Source organism: Salvelinus namaycush, chromosome 18 (genome assembly GCF_016432855.1).
Source record: "Salvelinus namaycush isolate Seneca chromosome 18, SaNama_1.0, whole genome shotgun sequence".
Taxonomy (NCBI): domain Eukaryota; kingdom Metazoa; phylum Chordata; class Actinopteri; order Salmoniformes; family Salmonidae; genus Salvelinus; species Salvelinus namaycush.
This window is the reverse complement of record NC_052324.1, coordinates 43721977-43742594: the sequence shown is the minus strand read 5'-3', so window position 1 is coordinate 43742594 and position 20618 is coordinate 43721977. Positions and strand designations below refer to the sequence as shown.

The 20618-nt window shown below is 42.8% G+C and overlaps 1 protein-coding gene across 1 annotated transcript in view; it reads left to right on the top strand.

The window, feature by feature from the left end:
* The first annotated feature begins 5156 nt into the window (after positions 1-5156).
* LOC120063475 (Golgi phosphoprotein 3-like) overlaps positions 5157-20618 on the top strand; it is a 38552-nt gene continuing 23090 nt past the window's right edge. The window contains exon 1 of the mRNA XM_039013856.1: positions 5157-5617. Coding sequence (XP_038869784.1) covers positions 5405-5617 — 213 coding nt within the window. The 5' untranslated portion in view covers positions 5157-5404. The remainder of the gene's footprint in view (positions 5618-20618) is intronic.

Sequence of the window (20618 nt, the reverse complement as noted above, 5' to 3'; positions counted from 1 at the left end):
TAACCACTGATTTCAGCTCTAAATATGCACATTTTCGAACAAAACATAAGTGTATGTATAACCTGATGTTATAGGACTGTCATCTGAGGAAGGTTTATGAAGGTTAGTGAAAATTAATATATTTTGCTGGTTTATTCGCTAACGCTAACGTGCCTATTGCTATCGCTAACGTGCCTTGATGAATGAATGCGGAAGTGTGGTAGGCTATTGTAGTAAGCTAATATAATGCTATATTGTGTTTTTGCTGTAAAACACTTAAAAAATCTGAAATATTGGCTGGATTCACAAGATGCTTGTCTTTCATTTGCTGTACACGATGCATTTTTCAGAAATGTTTTATGATGAGTATTTAGGTATTCCACGTTGGTCTCTATAATTACTCTGGCTGCTTCGGTGCTATTTTTGACGGTAGCGGTGATGGTAGCTGCAATGTAAAACTGATTTATACCTCAAATATGCACATTTTTCGAACAAAACATAGATTTATTGTGTAACATGTTATAAGACTGTCATCTGATGAAGTTGTTTCTTGGTTAGTTTGGTTGGTTCTTGGTTAGTTAGGTTGGCTTTGTGCATGCTACCTGTGCTGTGAAAAATGTCTGTCCTTCTTTGTATTTGGTGGTGAGCTAACATAAATATACGTGCTGTTTTCGCTGTAAAACATTTAAAAAATCGGACATGTTGACTGGATTCACAAGATGTGTATCTTTCATTTGCTGTATTGGACTTGTTAATGTGTGAAAGTTAAATATTTCTAAAAAAAAATATTTTTTGAATTTCGCGCTCTGCCTTTTCAGTGGAATGTGGGAGGAGTTCCGCTAGCGGAACGCCTCGGCCAGACAGGTTAATGGCAAACTTCTGTTCATTTTTATGAGAATAATAATTTGATTTGTATTTGAAGGTTGGGATGTGGCAATAAATGGTGGTTGAACTATATTGAAACTGATGCCCAAATATTGATGTACTGTAAATGTCCATATTGAATACATGCATTTTACATGTGATCCATTGTCATGTTTAACACGTCCTTTTCAAGAAGGCATTGATAATGTCCTGCGCCCACAATCTTTATGCACTTTTACCGTAGTTATGAAGCTATTTAGAAAAATATGAAAACTTTATTTTCTTATGGACCATCTGTACTGCTGCCTACTTTCAATGAACTTAAAACTGTAATCCTTAATGGTGAAACTGCCACTTCTGTTTGTGATATTACAACAACAACAAAGAAGTTACTGCAAAATATGTTTTTCCCCCTCGGACATCATTGCACGCGCGATAGAACAACAGCATACAGTATGTACGACTGTTATGCTGTGCGACGCTCCTCGAGCTCGACGACAACAGTAACAACGGCGGTGGTGCAGTCAGTGGCGCTGGTTCCCCCTTCCGCAGATTCCAGACAGCGCTGAAATACAGAAACAATAAGTTGCACTGATATTTGCTCCTGAAATTAGTCACTTTCTGTTTTCTTTGCACTTATGGCGGAAACTGACACCTAATAATTGCACATCGTATCCCTGTCTGATACTGTAAACATATCTAACTTGTCAGATGATCCATGTGTCTCTCTACAAAATGTTAAAACCAATCATCGTTTAATTACATAAATACAAAAATCAAAAGATTGCTTAATGAATTGAACAAGGCGTTTTTGTTTAGTACTCTGTATCTGGAAAAGATTTGGTATTTTATTAGGATCCCCGTTAGCTGTTGTGAAAGCCTCAGCGACTCTTCCTGGTGTCCACACACAACATGAAACATTACATAATACAGAACATGAGCAGACAACAGCTCAAGAACAGAATTACAACCATTTAAAAGTGGCACACATAACCTCCATATCAATACATACACACAAACTATCCAGGTCAAATAGGGGAGAGGCGTTGTGCCGTGAGGTGTTGCTTTATCTGTTTGCTGAAACCAGGTTTGCTGTTTATTTGATCTCAATATGGGATGGAAGGAAGTTCCATGCAATAAGGCTCTATATAATACTGTACGCTTTCTGGAATTTGTTCTGGATTTGGGGACTGTGAAAAGACCCCTGGTGGCATGTCTGGTGGGATAAGTGTGTGTGTCAGAGCTGTGTGTAAGTTGACTATGCTAGTTGACTATGCTAGTTGACTATGCTAGTTGACTATGCTAGTTGACTATGCAAACTATTTGGAATTTTCAACACATTAATATTTCTTATAAATAAGAAAAAGTGATGCAGTCAGTCTCTCCTCAACTCTCAGCCAAGAGAGACTGACACGCATAGTATTTATATCAGCCCTCTGATTACAATGAAGAGCAAGACTTGCCGTCAAATTTTTTGAAAGAAGTCATTTTTTTCACTTCACCAATTTGCACTATTTTGCGTATGTCCATTACATGAAATCCCAATAAAAATACATTTAAATTACAGGTTGTAATGCAACAAAAAAGAGAAAACGCCAAGGGGGATGAATACTTTTGCAAGGCACTGTGCATACCCAGTAATAATAAAAATCGTTGTTACCTACAATATGGAAACTTAAAATCTTTGCAAAATGGAAATGATTTATTTAGTTTATGTTATGCAGGGATCCACACAAACACATGCGCACAAACACACCTGAAGTATCCTGCTGGGGAGAAGTGGAAGCAAATGGGTCTTCATCCTCAGACAACATTTCTGAAGTGGCCTGTGTGTCTGAGGAGGTGGATGGCTCCTCATCCTGGCCAGTGCCAGAGGGTGCTCCAAAATATTTCAGAAGTGCCCCCGTACCAAAGAGAGGTTAACCTGTCTATCCTTCATCTGCACCGATTGACGTGTATTTAACAAGTGACATCAATAAGGGATCATAGCTGCTGTGACCATGTTTTTTGCTTGGTAGTTGAGTTAGGAGTTTGTAGGCCCTCGGAAAAAAGACGGAGGATGCTTGGAGAAGTCAGAGACTTGTAAAGTGGGCTAAGGAACAGAGGTTGGTCTTTGGAGAAACACTATCGGTGTGTGCTCTGCAAGCAATGCAGCGGATGAAGGCGCGGCAAGAGCGTGGTGAACAGATAGACGTGGTTATGGACAGTGAGAAAGAAGATGAGCCGAGTGTAGTGGGAAGATGTGTTTTGAGGAAGAATGACATGATAAAGAAGAATCTGGACGAGTGACATTTTTGGAGAAAGTGAACCCTTGCCTTTTGACCGATCCATTTGTGGTTTCAGGCGGGGTGAGAAAGGAGTTGGGTGCAGTTGAATCAGTGAAGGTAACCTGTAGTGGACTTCTGTTATTTGTTTGTGTTACTTCTGACCAGAGTGAGAAGGCGCTTCGTGTCACACAACTTGGGTCAAGATCTGTTTCTTGCTTTGCTCTTAGGAACAGTGTGTCAATGAAAGGAGGGTTTCTGGGGTAGTGTTACGTGTGGAGGTTGAGCAATTGAAATTCCTGGTGTTTGTGAAGCCCGCTGTCAGTCCTTTAGGAGTTTTGAGTCAGAGTCTCTACCAGACAAAGTCATGTTAGGATATATCAGTTATCCCTCACTAACTTTAAACATCAGCTGTCAGAGCAGCTTACAGATCATTGCACCTGTACATAGCCCATCTGTAAATAGCCCACCCAACTACCTCATCCCCATATTAATTTATTTTTGCTCCTTTGCACCCCAGTATCTCTACTTGCACATTCATCTTCTGCACATCTATCACTCCAGTGTTTAATTGCTAAATTGTAATTATTTCGCCACTATGGCCTATTTATTGCCTTACCTCCCTGATCTTACTTCATTTGCACACACTGTATATAGACTTTTCTATTGTGTTATAGACTGTACATTTGTTTATTCCATGTGTAACTCTGTGTTGTTGTTTGTGTCGCACTGCTTTGCTTCATCTTGGCCAGGTCGCAGTTGTAAATGAGAACTTGTTCTCAACTGGCCTACCTGGTTAAATAAAGGTGTTCTCAACTGGCCTACCTGGTTAAATAAAGGTGAAATAAAAAATAAATGAAAAAATCCTGTTAGCGCTTTTGTGCCGAATCCACTGCGGTGTTTCAGGTGCCACGTTCATGGTCATGTTGCAGCAGTGTGTAGGAGGGACATTCCAAGATGTGGGAAGTGTGCAGAAGGGCATGGGACAGAGGATTGTGTTGTTTCAGTGGATAAAGTTGTGTGTGTCAATTGTAGGGGTGCTCATGTTGCTGGGGATCGGAAGTGTCCGGTGCGAGAGAGGCAGATTGAAGTGGCCAGAGTCAGAGTAGTGCAGAAGGTGTCGTATGCTGAGGCAGTGAAGAAAGTAGAGGAGGATGGGTCAAGGGTGAGGGATCCCGAGAGGATCCCTGTGAGTAGTAGATCTGTGCCAGTACAGAGTGAGTTATGCTTCAGTAAGGTTGGCTTCTTACCATTCATAGCCATGGTTATCAACTGTACCACAGAAATGGAATGTAAATCACAGAGAATAGATGTTGTGGTGGCAGCTGCAGAAAAGTATTTGGGTATACGACTCCAGAAGAGTGACAGGGTGTGTTTAGTGGGGGCATCCCGTATGCCAAGGCTGTTAGCATGGGCAGGAACAGATAGGGTCAGTAGTGGAATGGGGTGGTGGGTTTTAATGGAGTGTAAGTTGAAACTGCAGAGAAGTACCTGGGTGTATGAGATTTTACTGCAGAAGAGTTAATGGGGTGGTGATTTTTATGAAATAGTGGTATATAGGTGTAGGCCTAGTGGGTGGTGTAATTAATTATTTTAGGAACAGGAATAATGAAGAGAATTTAATGTAGGTAGGCCGTGACTGGCCTGTCACTTTAGCACAGTAGTTGGCAGTGTATGCACCTTTAGTTGGATGCGATCGGGCCAACCCAGTCACGAAGAAGGGATCATTGCTTTCACCTGATCAGTCTGTCATGGAAAGAGCAAGTGTTCCTAATGTTTTGTGCACTCAGTGTATACTCCCCATATATGTTGCGCTAGGCCGGGGCATACCTGTAGGTTGACCTAGGGAGTAGGGACATCATACCTGAAAACGTTCAAATATTTGACTTTATTTCATCACAAAATTAGCACTTTGGAGAAAGTCACCCAATGACTGTCGTCAGCCAAATGGGAATCTGTCCCCTGTTATTGACATGTACTTTTCTCCTCCCCTGTCTTTACCTGTGGGACGCGCCAACTAGCTCAACTCAAGTGCCACATCCACTGTTCTCGTCATCGCTCACCGCCATATTGGATAAACTACCAGCGGACGGGGAGAGTGGAGGCTGAGGGAAACACTGCTTATATGTCGCTACATTGGTTGTGGTATAGTTGTCATTACCAGAGATAAAAACAATAATTGGGAGTCCGTAGCTGTATGTATCGGGCAAATTAAAGTGGTTTTAAAATCACGGCCGGGTAGTGAGAGGCCGAGGCGAGCTGGGTGGTTTTCGTCGTTGCTGTTGGAACTTGTAGACATGACTTCCCTGACACAGCGGAGCTCTGGCCTAGTGCAGAGACGGACCGAGGCCTCTCGTACGGCTGCCGCCGACAAGGACAGAGGGTCCGGGGATGAGGACTTCGAGCCCCGCCGCGGGGAAGAACAAGAGGAGCAAGAGAAGGGAGACTCCAAAGAAACTCGACTCACGTTGATGGAAGAAGTACTACTCTTGGGATTGAAGGACCGCGAGGTATATGTGTATTTATTTTGTAACTAAAACCATATTTAGCTGGTTAGGTAACGTTATTCAAAGACGTCAAAATAACATGTACTAACAGGCGATAGCTAACGTTAACTAGTTACATTTTGTAAACATAATTATTGCTAGTTAATGCTAGCTAGTTAACTGCACAGCTGACTACTTACCTATTTAGTTAGCTAGTTAGGTTTACATTGACTTGCTGGCTACATTGACAAGGTTTAAACTAGGTAGTTTAGTGCCAAAAAGAGACCTTGATGATCAAGGTTTTGGAAGCATAAGGAACTTTCATAATATCAGCGATAATAAAAACCTAGATGTTAACTTGATACCTTTTTAAAGATACACACGGCGAGGCATGGTTTAATTTTTCCACGCCCCCGAGTAAGGTACAGCAATAGAGTACTCCCATGTAATTACCCGTGTAATTACCCTACTTTTGGCGGCATCCTAAGCAAACTACTATTGTTTCTATTAACGTTTTCAACAGCCTCAGGTGTCGTTATAAAGACACATGGCTGTCACAACAATAACTTATTTGCATGATACTTAATTCTGACACTCGAATTTGTTACTCGACCTGCTGACATTGACAGTGAATATAGTAAAACTGTCGCGCCATATCTACGTCACTGTTTGTTTACCCCCTAGCTTTTTTTTTTGCCAGTAAACTGACGTTAGTTAGCTGGCTAGCGAGATAAGTTAATCTCGATCTAATTCGCTAGTCTTGGATATGTCTCGTTACAACTTAGTCTTTTCACTACCCTTGAACGTTCTAGGTATTTAGAAACGTTGATTTGTTGTTGGCTTGCATATATGTATGTATGTATGTGTGTGTGTGTGTGTATGTTCTTTCAACTTCCTGGAGACCAGCTGTGCAGACAACCCTACCAAATGGCTCAAAGTAGCCTATGGTGATATCTACATCTACTTGGTGGAATCTCCGGGTTTGCATAAATATCCAAATGCAGAAGAATATTATAGCTGTTATTTAGATGGCTACATCTCACTAGTCCTTACTACAAGCTAACTAGCAAGCTTTATGCAATACACATAGCTCGTTAGATACAAACAAGTGCTTGCCACTTACTGCTGATGAAGTGCTTCGAACTCACAATGTATCGTGCAACCCGGAGCCCACAGCTTATCAGCATCATCGCGCAATAGCCTGAAATTAGGTTCTTCTAACCGGGTCCTTGGGCAGTTGAGGAGGTTCTTCTAACCGGGTCCTTGGGCAGTTGAGGAGGTTCTTCTAACCGGGTCCTTGGGCAGTTGAGGAGGTTCTTCAAACCGGGTCCTTGGGCAGTTGAGGAGGTTCTTCTAACCGGGTCCTTGGACAGTTGAGGAGGTTCTTCTAACCGGGTCCTTGGACAGTTGAGGAGGTTCTTCTAACCGGGTCCTTGGGCAGTTGAGGAGGTTCTTCTTAGGGCTGGCTCTGACTACATGTGTGGGTATGGATATGCAGACATGTGAGCCCCCCCATGATGACTAATGATTTGTTTTGTGGCCCCCACCCCCATCAAAGTTGCCCATCTTGCTCTAATTGGAATGCTTGTTCCGGTCTCCTGTTGTCATTGTTTTAGTCAGGATATGTTTCTCATTACTTCCGAGTTTCCATGGCTTCTAAAGTCCGGGTCTAAGAAATACTTTCAGTGGAGATTCTCCATTGAGCATATATTTTAGTCCTGGAAATGCTTCAGGCTTGATGCTTTGGGTATGAGGTTCACTGGAGCAAAAGTATTTCCATCTGAATATAATAAATCCAGTGTGGCAGAAATGAGTGACATCTCTCACTGTAACTAGCTGAGGCGGCTCTGCTGTGAAAGAGAAGTGCCGTAATGCATATTTGAAAGTTACACAACCCTCTCCCATGCTGCGCTGAACTCCGTCCTATACCAGGAAACATGTCTTATTCAGCAACTATCATATGATTGTGTCTCTGATTGCAGCTGAGCCCACACACTGCAGTAGAGCACAGTAAAGATTTGAACCGGAGGCTCAATGCATTGAGAGGTGACAGTCCATTGCCAACAGCTTTGGATGCAGGTCTCATCCCAACAGTGAAGTACTGGTGTGGTGGGACTCTTGTTTCCTTAACTACATTTACATTTAAGTCATTTAGCAGACGCTCTTATCCAGAGCGATTTACAAATTGGTGCATTCACCTTATGATATCCAGTGGAACAACCACTTTACAATAGTGCATCTAAATCTTTTAAGGGGGGGGGGATTACTTTATCCTATCCTAGGTATTCCTTAAAGAGGTGGGGTTTCAGGTGTCTCCGGAAGGTGTCTAGGTGTGTTGAGATGAACACAGTCCACTAGTCTAACAGAAGATGAACACAGTCCACTAGTCTAACATGAGATGAACACAGACCACTAGTCTAACATGAGATGAACACAGCCCACTAGTCTAACAGGAGATGAACACAGTCCCACTAGTCTAACAGGAGATGAACACAGTCCCACTAGTCTAACAGGAGATGAACACAGTCCACTAGTCTAACAGGAGATGAACACAGTCCACTAGTCTAACAGGAGATGAACACAGTCCACTAGTCTAACAGGAGATGAACACAGTCCACTAGTCTAACAGGAGATGAACACAGTCCACTAGTCTAACAGGAGATGAACACAGTCCCACTAGTCTAACAGGAGATGAACACAGTCCACTAGTCTAACAGGAGATGAACACAGTCCACTAGTCTAACAGGAGATGAACACAGTCCACTAGTCTAACAGGAGATGAACACAGTCCACTAGTCTAACAGGAGATGAACACAGTCCACTAGTCTAACAGGAGATGAACACAGTCCACTAGTCTAACAGGAGATGAACACAGTCCACTAGTCTAACAGGAGATGAACACAGTCCACTAGTCTAACAGGAGATGAACACAGTCCACTAGTCTAACATGAGATGAACACAGTCCACTAGTCTAACAGGAGATGAACACAGTCCCACTAGTCTAACAGGAGATGAACACAGTCCCACTAGTCTAACAGGAGATGAACACAGTCCCACTAGTCTAACAGGAGATGAACACAGTCCACTAGTCTAACAGGAGATGAACACAGTCCACTAGTCTAACATGAGATGAACACAGCCCACTAGTCTAACAGGAGATGAACACAGTCCACTAGTCTAACAGGAGATGAACACAGTCCACTAGTCTAACAGGAGATGAACACAGTCCACTAGTCTAACAGGAGATGAACACAGTCCACTAGTCTAACAGAAGATGAACACAGTCCACTAGTCTAACATGAGATGAACACAGTCCACTAGTCTAACAGGAGATGAACACAGTCCACTAGTCTAACAGGAGATGAACACAGTCCACTAGTCTAACAGGAGATGAACACAGTCCACTAGTCTAACAGGAGATGAACACAGTCCACTAGTCTAACATGAGATGAACACAGTCCACTAGTCTAACATGAGATGAACACAGACCACTAGTCTAACAGGAGATGAACACAGTCCACTAGTCTAACAGGAGATGAACACAGTCCACTAGTCTAACAGGAGATGAACACAGTCCACTAGTCTAACAGGAGATGAACACAGTCCACTAGTCTAACAGGAGATGAACACAGTCCACTAGTCTAACATGAGATGAACACGGTCCACTAGTCTAACAGGAGATGAACACGGTCCCACTAGTCTAACATGAGATGAACACAGTCCACTAGTCTAACAGGAGATGAACACGGTCCACTAGTCTAACAGGAGATGAACACGGTCCACTAGTCTAACAGGAGATGAACACAGTCCACTAGTCTAACAGGAGATGAACACAGTCCACTAGTCTAACATGAGATGAACACAGTCCACTAGTCTAACAGGAGATGAACACAGTCCACTAGTCTAACATGAGATGAACACAGTCCACTAGTCTAACATGAGATGAACACAGTCCACTAGTCTAACAGGAGATGAACACGGTCCACTAGTCTAACAGGAGATGAACACGGTCCACTAGTCTAACAGGAGATGAACACGGTCCACTAGTCTAACAGGAGATGAACACGGTCCACTAGTCTAACAGGAGATGAACACGGTCCACTAGTCTAACATGAGATGAACACAGTCCACTAGTCTAACAGGAGATGAACACAGTCCACTAGTCTAACAGGAGATGAACACAGTCCACTAGTCTAACAGGAGATGAACACAGTCCACTAGTCTAACAGGAGATGAACACGGTCCACTAGTCTAACAGGAGATGAACACGGTCCACTAGTCTAACATGAGATGAACACGGTCCACTAGTCTAACAGGAGATGAACACGGTCCACTAGTCTAACAGGAGATGAACACGGTCCACTAGTCTAACATGAGATGAACACGGTCCACTAGTCTAACATGAGATGAACACGGTCCACTAGTCTAACATGAGATGAACACAGTCCACTAGTCTAACAGGAGATGAACACAGTCCACTAGTCTAACAGGAGATGAACACAGTCCACTAGTCTAACAGGAGATGAACACAGTCCACTAGTCTAACAGGAGATGAACACAGTCCACTAGTCTAACATGAGATGAACACAGTCCACTAGTCTAACAGGAGATGAACACAGTCCACTAGTCTAACAGGAGATGAACACAGTCCACTAGTCTAACAGGAGATGAACACAGTCCACTAGTCTAACAGGAGATGAACACAGTCCACTAGTCTAACAGGAGATGAACACGGTCCACTAGTCTAACATGAGATGAACACGGTCCACTAGTCTAACATGAGATGAACACAGTCCACTAGTCTAACAGGAGATGAACACAGTCCACTAGTCTAACAGGAGATGAACACGGTCCACTAGTCTAACAGGAGATGAACACGGTCCACTAGTCTAACATGAGATGAACACAGTCCACTAGTCTAACAGGAGATGAACACAGTCCACTAGTCTAACAGGAGATGAACACGGTCCACTAGTCTAACAGGAGATGAACACGGTCCACTAGTCTAACATGAGATGAACACGGTCCACTAGTCTAACAGGAGATGAACACGGTCCACTAGTCTAACAGGAGATGAACACGGTCCACTAGTCTAACATGAGATGAACACGGTCCACTAGTCTAACATGAGATGAACACGGTCCACTAGTCTAACATGAGATGAACACAGTCCACTAGTCTAACAGGAGATGAACACAGTCCACTAGTCTAACATGAGATGAACACAGTCCACTAGTCTAACAGGAGATGAACACAGTCCACTAGTCTAACATGAGATGAACACAGTCCACTAGTCTAACATGAGATGAACACAGTCCACTAGTCTAACATGAGATGAACACAGTCCACTAGTCTAACAGGAGATGAACACAGTCCACTAGTCTAACAGGAGATGAACACAGCCCACTAGTCTAACATGAGATGAACACAGTCCACTAGTCTAACATGAGATGAACACAGTCCACTAGTCTAACATGAGATGAACACAGCCCACTAGTCTAACATGAGATGAACACAGTCCACTAGTCTAACATGAGATGAACACAGTCCACTAGTCTAACATGAGATGAACACAGTCCACTAGTCTAACATGAGATGAACACAGCCCATTAATCGAACACAGGGGTTCCCAAACCTTTTCACTCAGCCCCCGGCATTGGAGAGCATTATAACCGTATTTAAAACACTAAAGGGCCTCATTCATCAGTGAATAAGCAGTAGTGAGGTACAGCTCTTTGCTCTGATCAACTCCATAGCCCTCTCTCCTTTCTCCATTCAGACCTTACCCCCCCCCCCCCCCCCCCCCCTCTGGTTTCTCCAGGCCCCTACACAGAGGGAGGGAATGGTAACCAGCTGTCTTTGCTGGGTATTGGAGGCGGTGTAGGCCCATCTTGTTTTTCCTTTTAATGACAGAGTTGTCTTTAGATGATGTTGATGCAGGGTTTCCCTGAGTTCCGCCCCAAGCCAAGCCCGATGGGTTCCCTAGTTTGATGTTGAATTGAAACCATGTGGCTGCCTGGGAAACAAGCAGAAATCATCGGTATATCTACGGTGTGTAGAATTATTCTCCTGGTTCAGGAAAATGGATGGATATGAGAACCTGTCAGATAGCCCTGAAGGACTTCTCAGACAGGAAATATCATCTTCTGTGTTATGGATATGAGGCCTGTTGAACCAGTTAATGGCATAGCCCTGAAGGACTTCTCAGACAGGAAATAGCATCTTCTGTGTTATGGATATGAGGCCTGTTGAACCAGTTAATGGCATAGCCCTGAAGGACTTCTCAGACAGGAAATAACATCTTCTGTGTTATGGATATGAGGCCTGTTGAACCAGTTAATGGCATAGCCCTGAAGGACTTCTCAGACAGGAAATAGCATCTTCTGTGTTATGGATAAGAGGCCTGTTGAACCAGTTAATGGCATAGCCCTGAAGGACTTCTCAGACAGGACATAGCATCTTCTGTGTTATGGATAAGAGGTCTGTTGAACCAGTTAATGGCATAGCCCTGACGGACTTCTCAGACATGAAATAGCATCTTCTGTGTTATGGATATGAGGCCTGTTGAACCAGTTAATGGCATAGCCCTGAAGGACTTCTCAGACAGGAAATAGCATCTTCTGTGTTATGGATAAGAGGCCTGTTGAACCAGTTAATGGCATAGCCCTGAAGGACTTCTCAGACAGGACATAGCATCTTCTGTGTTATGGATAAGAGGTCTGTTGAACCAGTTAATGGCATAGCCCTGACGGACTTCTCAGACATGAAATAGCATCTTCTGTGTTATGGATATGAGGCCTGTTGAACCAGTTAATGGCATAGCCCTGAAGGACTTCTCAGACAGGAAATAGCATCTTCTGTGTTATGGATAAGAGGCCTGTTGAACCAGTTAATGGCATAGCCCTGAAGGACTTCTCAGACAGGAAATAGCATCTTCTGTGTTATGGATAAGAGGCCTGTTGAACCAGTTAATGGCATAGCCCTGAAGGACTTCTCAGACAGGAAATAGCTGGCTAAGAATGTGTTGTAGGATGAACATTTCTCTCAAGCAGAGATCTGATGACGGTAAACCAAAACTTGTTTGGTTCCTAAGACAGGGTTGGACTGTGGTCATTCAGATGTTTCATAAAGTCATACCGTTCTTCTCTGATCCTGAGATTTACGGTATTACCGGCTTACTACACAAGGGGGGGGCACCTGACAATGTCCGTCGATTGAATGCATAATAGATGATAAGTGAATGTAATGCATTAAACACAGCAGTTTACAGTGTGCAGTTTGAAGTTCACATACCCTACATTACTCATCTCATATGTATATACTGTACTCTATACCATCTACTGCATCTTGCCATCTTTATGTAATACATGTATCACTAGCCACTTTAAACAATGCCACTTTATGTTCACATACCCTACATTACTCATCTCATATGTATATACTGTACTCTATACCATCTACTGCATCTTGCCTATGCTGTTCGGCCATCGCTCATTCATATATTTTTATGTACATATTCTTATTCATTCCTTTACACTTGTGTGTATAAGGTAGTTGTTGTGAAATTGTTAGATTACTTGTTAGATATTACTGCATGGTCAGAATTAGAAGCACAAGCATTTCGCTACACTCGCATTAACATCTGTTAACCATGTGTATGTGACCAATAAAATTTTATTTTATTTATAGATGCTGAGAAGGCTTTTGACAGGCTTGAATGGCAGTACATGGATACATTTTGTTTGGGAAAGAATGTTATCGATATGGTAACCCTGTTGCTATGGTGTCTAGTGACGCCATACTCTCAGAGGTCCCATCCCCTTTTCTTTGGGGATGTAGACGCGACGGCGGCCCATCCCCAACATTGTTCATTCTGTCGCTAGAGCCTTTATCCCAACATCTGAGACAGAATGGAATTTCTTCTCCTATACTGATTAAATCATCCAATCATATCATGTCACTATATGTGGATGATATCCTCCTATCTATCTATCTATCTATCTATCTATCTATCTATCTATCTATCTATCTATCTATCTATCTATCTATCTATCTATCTGATAAATTGTACAAAATAACCGTCCATATTTGGGTATTAGTATACAAACATCTCTGCATGGTCTGGTGAAGTTTACTAGGAGGAGGTTGGGAACGAGATTTAAACATTTGGCCGCATGGTTTCAGCCTGCTTCCTTACCAACTAGGGTCGCTTCCTTACCAACTAGGGTCGCTTCCTTACCAACTAGGGTCGCTTCCTTACCAACTAGGGTCGCTTCCTTACCAACTAGGGTCGCTTCCTTACCAACTAGGGTCGCTTCCTTAAAAGATGAATGTGTTGCCTTGTATTTGTTTCCTGAGCATCATGATCCCATTCTGCTATTGGGGAATGATTGATAAACGTATACGTAAATACCTTTTGGAGTGGCAAACTTCCAAAGATCAGGTTTGAGGTGTTACAATGACAGACGTGTAATGGTGGACTTACCAAATGTTAGTATTTACCAGCAGTCTTTCCAGTCACTCGTGCTTAGATCATGGTTTGGTCATTCTACATCAGTCTCTTAGAACTATTGAGGAAGGACTTGTTTCCTATGAGACTGCAGGATGTTATTTTCTGGTAAATCTAATAAGAAATGTTTTTTATTTTGATCCTATTATTTATAATACAATAGAGAATTTTAGGAAGGTTGAGAAGTGTGTAACTGGAAATGGCGTCTCCGTACCGCTCTGTGGCATAGCAAGGCTGTTACTTCAGGAAATGACTTCGCCGTACCGCTCTGTGGCATAGCAAGGCTGTTACTTCAGGAAATGACTTCGCCGTACCGCTCTGTGGCACAGCAAGGCTGTTATTTTGGTGGTAGTGGAACTGGTGGTAGTGGAACTGGTGGTAGTGGAACTGGTGGTAGTGGAACTGGTGGTAGGGGAACTGGTGGTAGGGGAACTGGTGGTAGTGGAACTGGTGGTAGGGGAACTGGTGGTAGGGGAACTGGTGGTAGGGGAACTGGTGGTAGGGGAACTGGTGGTAGTGGAACTGGTAATAAAGCCTTTGAGTCTAGTTTGCCTGGTTTGCAAAATGGGTCAATCTAGGAGATATATTCAACTCAAAGGGTCTCCTTGGTTTCCAGGAACAGTCTTTTATTTTGATTTGCCAGGGTCTTCATTCTTTTTCTATCTTCGACTATGGTGTCCCGTGGGGTACAAGTTTGAGAAGGCACCCGGTGACGAAGTGTATTTTTTTTAAATGCCAGAGGTTTTGTCTCTGCTATTTACTCTTATCTTCAACTATTAAAGCAGAAAGATCTTTTGAATGGTTATTAAAGCATGGGTAAAGGATTTGTCTGTCGATGAGGATATTGTCTGGGAGAAATATATTTCACTCAAAGAACCCAAACCATCAGTTAATTCATTTTAAAACTTTAAAGTTTGCTAATCTTGCCAATGAAAAAATCATTAAAGTAGTTGGCAATATCAGTGGGTTTTGTGATGATTGACCCATCTGGTTCAATGAATGATGGAGCGGAGGTTGCCTTTTTTTCCATAAATGTCATTTTAAGCTTTTTACTATCATTCTTTGTCATTTTATCGGTTTCATAGTGTAGTTTCTTCTTTTTATTCAGTTTAGTCACATGATTTCTTAATTTGCAGTACTTTTGCCAATCAGTTGGGCTGCCAGACTTAATTGCCATTTATTTTGCCTCATCCCTCTCAACCATACGATCTTTCAATTCCTCATCAATCCACAGAGATTTAACAGTTTTTAGTCATTGTCTCAATGGGTGCATGCTTACCGTAATTGCTGGACTATTAAGCGCACCTGAATATAAGCCGTACCCACTGATTTTTTTTAAAATATGTATTTTGTACATAAATAAACCGCACACGTCTATAAGCCGCAAGTGCCTACCGGTACATTGAAACACATGAACTTTACACAGCCTTTAAACAAAACACGGCTTGTAACAAAAATAAATAGGCTTTTAAACGAAACACGGCTTGTAACAAAAATAAATAGGCTTTAACGAAACACGGCTTGTAACAAAAATAAAAAAAATAGCAGTAAACAGTAGCCTACCAAGAAAGTCAAACTTCATTGCGGTGGCGATTATTTTGGCTTTCAGTCGGATCTGCACAGTTGAAACACCTCGGCCGTCTGCTCTCTGTGTGTTGACCCAGTCTTCAAGCTCATTTTCTAGTTCGGGCCATCTGCTTTTCTTCTCTGAAAGCTTTTGTTGTCTTTTTGCACTGAGTCAGTTCCTCAAGCTGCTGTTTCCAACGTCTTATCATCGACTCATTAAGGCCAAGCTCCCGTGCAGCAGCTCTATTTCCTTTTCCAACAGCCAGATCGATCGCCTTCAACTTGAAAGCTGCATCATATGCATTTCTCCGTGTCTTTGGCATGATGAGGGTGACAAAATGACTACCGTAATCAGAATGATGGGAAGTTTGAGCGTGCTCGATTTACGTCACATTATGTGACGGTGCTCAGTTTTTTGGCGGCGTGAATCTTGTGAGAAAAAAAAATAACATAAATTAGCCGCGTCATTGTATAAACCGCAAGGTTCATAGCGTGGGGAAAAAAGTAGCGGCTTATAGTCCGGAAATTACGGTATTAGTAACTGGAATAAGCATTTTCATAAATGTGTCAAGTGCAGCGTCTGGTTGCTCCTCATTACACACTACGGACCAACAAATATTCTTTACATCAACAACATAGGAATCACTACAAAACTTATTGTATGACCTCATGTACACTATATTAGGCCCAGCCTTTGGAACTTTGGTTTTCCTAGATATGGCTGCTATATTGTGATCACTACATCTGATGGATCTGGATACTGATTTAAAGCAGATTTCTGCAGCCTTAGTAAAGATGTGATCAATACATGTTGATGATTTCATTCCTGTGCTGTTTGTAAATACCCTGGTAGGTTGACTGATAATCTGAACCAGGTTGCAGGCGCTAGTTACAGTTTGAAGCGTTTTCTTGAGTGGGCAGCCTGATGAAAGCCAGTAAATATTTAAATCACCCAGAAAATATACCTCTCTATTGATATCACATACATTATCATGTATTTCACACATGTTATCCAGATACTGACTGTTAGCACATGGTGATCTATAGCAGCTTCCCACCAGAATGGGCTTTAGGTGAGGCAGATGATCCTGTAACCATATTACTTCAACAGTATTTAACATGAGATCCTCTCTAAGCTTTACAGGAATGTGGTTCTGAATATAAACAGCAACACCTCCGCCATTGGCATTTCTGTCTTTTCGGTAGATGTTATAACCATGTATTGCTACCACTGTATCATCAAAGGTATTATCTAAGTGAGTTTCAGAGATTAATGTCATCTGTTACCAGCAAGTTATTGACTTCATTAACCTCATTTTTTAAGTTACATATGTTGATGTGGGCTATTTTTAGCACTTTTCTGTGATGCTTGATTGTTTTCATTGCTTTACTGTGAAGCTTAGCAGAGGAAGACATTCTCATGTTATTTATGTTAGTGCAGGGTGAGCTGCACACAGTGGACTTCCTACTAGGGTACACCGCCTCAGTGCTAACAGTATAAATCTGGTTCATAGACATGGGATTACTGCATACAATAGCTGAAGGATCAGCAGAGGTATTCAGAGCAGTTAGAGGGACATACATCAGGTTACTTACATTGTGTCTTCCAGCACCCCTGGTATAATGTACAACTCAGCGACACAATGGTAGGGATTAAATTGGGCTGGGTTTGGGTCATTGATAGAAGGCCAGCATCCCGGAGTCACCTTTGCACTGTTGACGTTGAGATTGGTGTTTTGTGGGTACTATTTAATGAAGCTGCCAGTTGAGGACTTGTGAGGTGTCTATTTCTCAAACTAGACACTCTAATGTACTTGTCCTCTTGCTCAGTTGTGCACCGGGGCCTCCCACTCCTCTTTCTATTCTGGTTAGAGCCAGTTTGCGCTGTTCTGTGAAGGGAGTAGTACACATCGCTGTAAGAGATTTTCAGTTTCTTGGCAATTTCTCGCTTGGAATAGCCTTAATTTCTCAGAACAAGAATAGACTGATGAGTTTCAGAAGAAAGTTATTTGTTTCTGGCCATTTTGAGCGTGTAATCGAACCCGCTGATGCTCCAGATACTCAACTAGTCTAAAGAAGGCCAGTTTTATTGCTTCTTTAATCAGAACAACACATTTCAGCTGTGCTAACATAATTGCAAAAGGGTTTTCTAATGATCAATTAGCCTTTGAAAATGATAAACTTGGATTATCTAACACAATGTGCCATTGGAACACAGGAGTGATGGTTGCTGATAATGGGCCTCTGTACGCCTATCTAGATAATCCATTAAAAATCAGCCGTTTCCATCTACAATAGTCATTTACAACATTAACAATGTCTACACTGAATTTCAGATCAATTTGATGGTATTTTAATGGGCCAAAAAAGTGCTTTTCTTTCAAAAACAAGGACATTTCTAAGTGACCCCAAACTTTTGAATGTTTGGGATAGCTGGGGTGGGAGTTTAAAAAAAGGGGGGGAAAGTGGAATGGTTTTTCCCCCCAATTTCGATCTTGCAACTCCCGAATGTCGAGTCATGCGTCCTCCGAAACATGACCCGCCAAACCGCCCGTCTTAACAGCCACTCCCTTAACCGGGTCTGTAGTGAAGCCTCTTGCACTGTGATGCAGTGCCTTAGACTGCTGCACCACTCTGGAGGCCCAGTGTAATGTTTTTTGATGGTTTGTATTGCTCTTCTGACCCAATAAAAACAATTGTAAACAAAAATAAAGGGTGTCTATTACCAGAATGCTAACACAATTAGCACAAGTAATAGCGAATTTCCATAGAGGCTGTTAGCTAAATATGCTAATGAGCACACAAAAAATAAATAGCGAAGATAGGCAATCCATCTCATGAGTTTATTTATATATAAATAAACTCATCAAAAAAAGAAACGTCCTCTTACTGTCAACTGTGTTTATTTTCAGCAACTGAGACAAACTGAACAAGTTCCACTGACATGTGACTAACAGAAATGGAATAATGTGTCCCTGAACAAAGGGGGGGTCAAAATCAAAAGTTACAGTCAGTATCTGGTGTGGCCACCAGCTGCATTAAGTACTGCAGTGCATCTCCTCCTCATGGACTGTACCAGATTTGCCAGTTCTTGCTGTGAGATGTTGCCCCACTCTTCCACCAAGGCACCTGCAAGTTCCCTGACATTTCTGGGGGGAATGGCCCTAGCCCTCACCCTCTGATCCAACAGGTCCCAGACGTGCGACCTCAATGGGATTGAGATCCGGGCTCTTTGCTGGCCATGGCAGAACACTGACATTCCTGTCTTGCAGGAAATCACGCACAGAACGAGCAGTATGGCTGGTGGCATTGTCATGCTGGAGGGTCATGTCAGGATGAGCCTGCAGGAAGGGTACCACATGAGGGAGGAGGATGTCTTCCCTGTAACGCACAGCGTTGAGATTGCCTGCAATGACAACAAGCTCAGTCCGCTGATGCTGTGACACACCGCCCCAGACCATGACGGACCCTCCACCTCCAAATCGATCCCGCTCCAGAGTACAGGCCTCGGTGTAACGCTCATTCCTTTGACAATAAACGTGAATCCGACCATCACGCCTGGTGAGACAAAACCGCGACTCGTCAGTGAAGAGCACTTTTAGCCAGTCCTGTCTGGTCCAGCGACGGTGTGTTTGTGCCCATAGGCGACGTTGTTGCCGGTGATGTCTGGTGAGACCTGCCTTACAACAAGCCTACAAGCCCTCAGTCCAGCCTCTCTCAGCCTATTGTGGACAGTCTGAGCACTGATGGAGCGATTGTGCGTTCCTGGTGTAACTCAGGCAGTTGTTGTTGCCATCCTGTACCTGTCCCGCAGGTGTGATGTTCAGATGTACCTGTGCAGTGGTCTTTTTATTGATTTTACCGTTATTTTACCAGGTAAGTTGACTGAGAACACATTCTCATTTACAGCAACGACCTGGGGAATAGTTACAGGGGAGAGGAGGGAGGTGAATGAGCCAATTGTAAGCTGGGGATGATTAGGTGACCGTGATGGTATGAAGGACAGATTGGGAATTTAGCCAGGACACCGGGGTTAACACCCCTACTGTTACGATAAGTGCCATGGGATCTTCAATGACCTCAGTCAGGACACCCGTTTAACATCCCCCTACACAGGGCAGTGTCCCCAATCACTGCCCTGGGGCATTGGGATATTTTTTAGACCAGAGGAAAGAGTGCCTCCTACTGACCCTCCAACACCACTTCCAGCAGCATCTGGTCTCCCATCCAGGGACCGACCAGGACCAACCCTGCTTAGCTTCAGAAGCAAGCCAGCAGTGGTATGTAGGGTGGCATGCTGCTGGCAAGGATGATCAGCTGCCCCTCCTGTCTCCCTGTAGCTCTGTCTTAGGCGTCTCACAGTATAGACATTGCAGTTGATTGCCCTGGCCACATCTGCAGTCCTCATGCTTCCTTGCAGCATGCCTAAGGCACGTTCACGCAGATGAGCAGGGACCCTGGGCATCTTTCTTTTGGTGTTTTTCCAGAGTCAGTAGAATGTAAGTTTTCATAACTGTGACCTTAATTGCCTACCGTCTGTAAGCTGTTAGTGTCTTAACGACCGTTCCACAGGTGCATGTTCATTAATTGTTTATGGTTCATTGAACAAGCATGGGAAACAGTGTTTAAACCCTTTACAATGAAGATCTGTGAAGTTATTTAGATTTTTACGAATTATCTTTGAAAGACTGCTGAGTTTATATATACAGTTGAAGACAGAAGTTTACATACACTTAGGTTGGAGTCATTAACTCGTTTTTCAAACACACATTTCTTGTTAACACACTATAGTTTTGTCAAGTCGGTTAGGACATCTACTTTGTGCATGACACAAATAATTTTTCCAACAATTGTTTACGGACAGATTATTTCACTTATAATTCACTGAATCACAATTCCAGTGAGTCAGAAGTTTACATACACTAAGTTGACTGTGCCTTTAAACAGCTT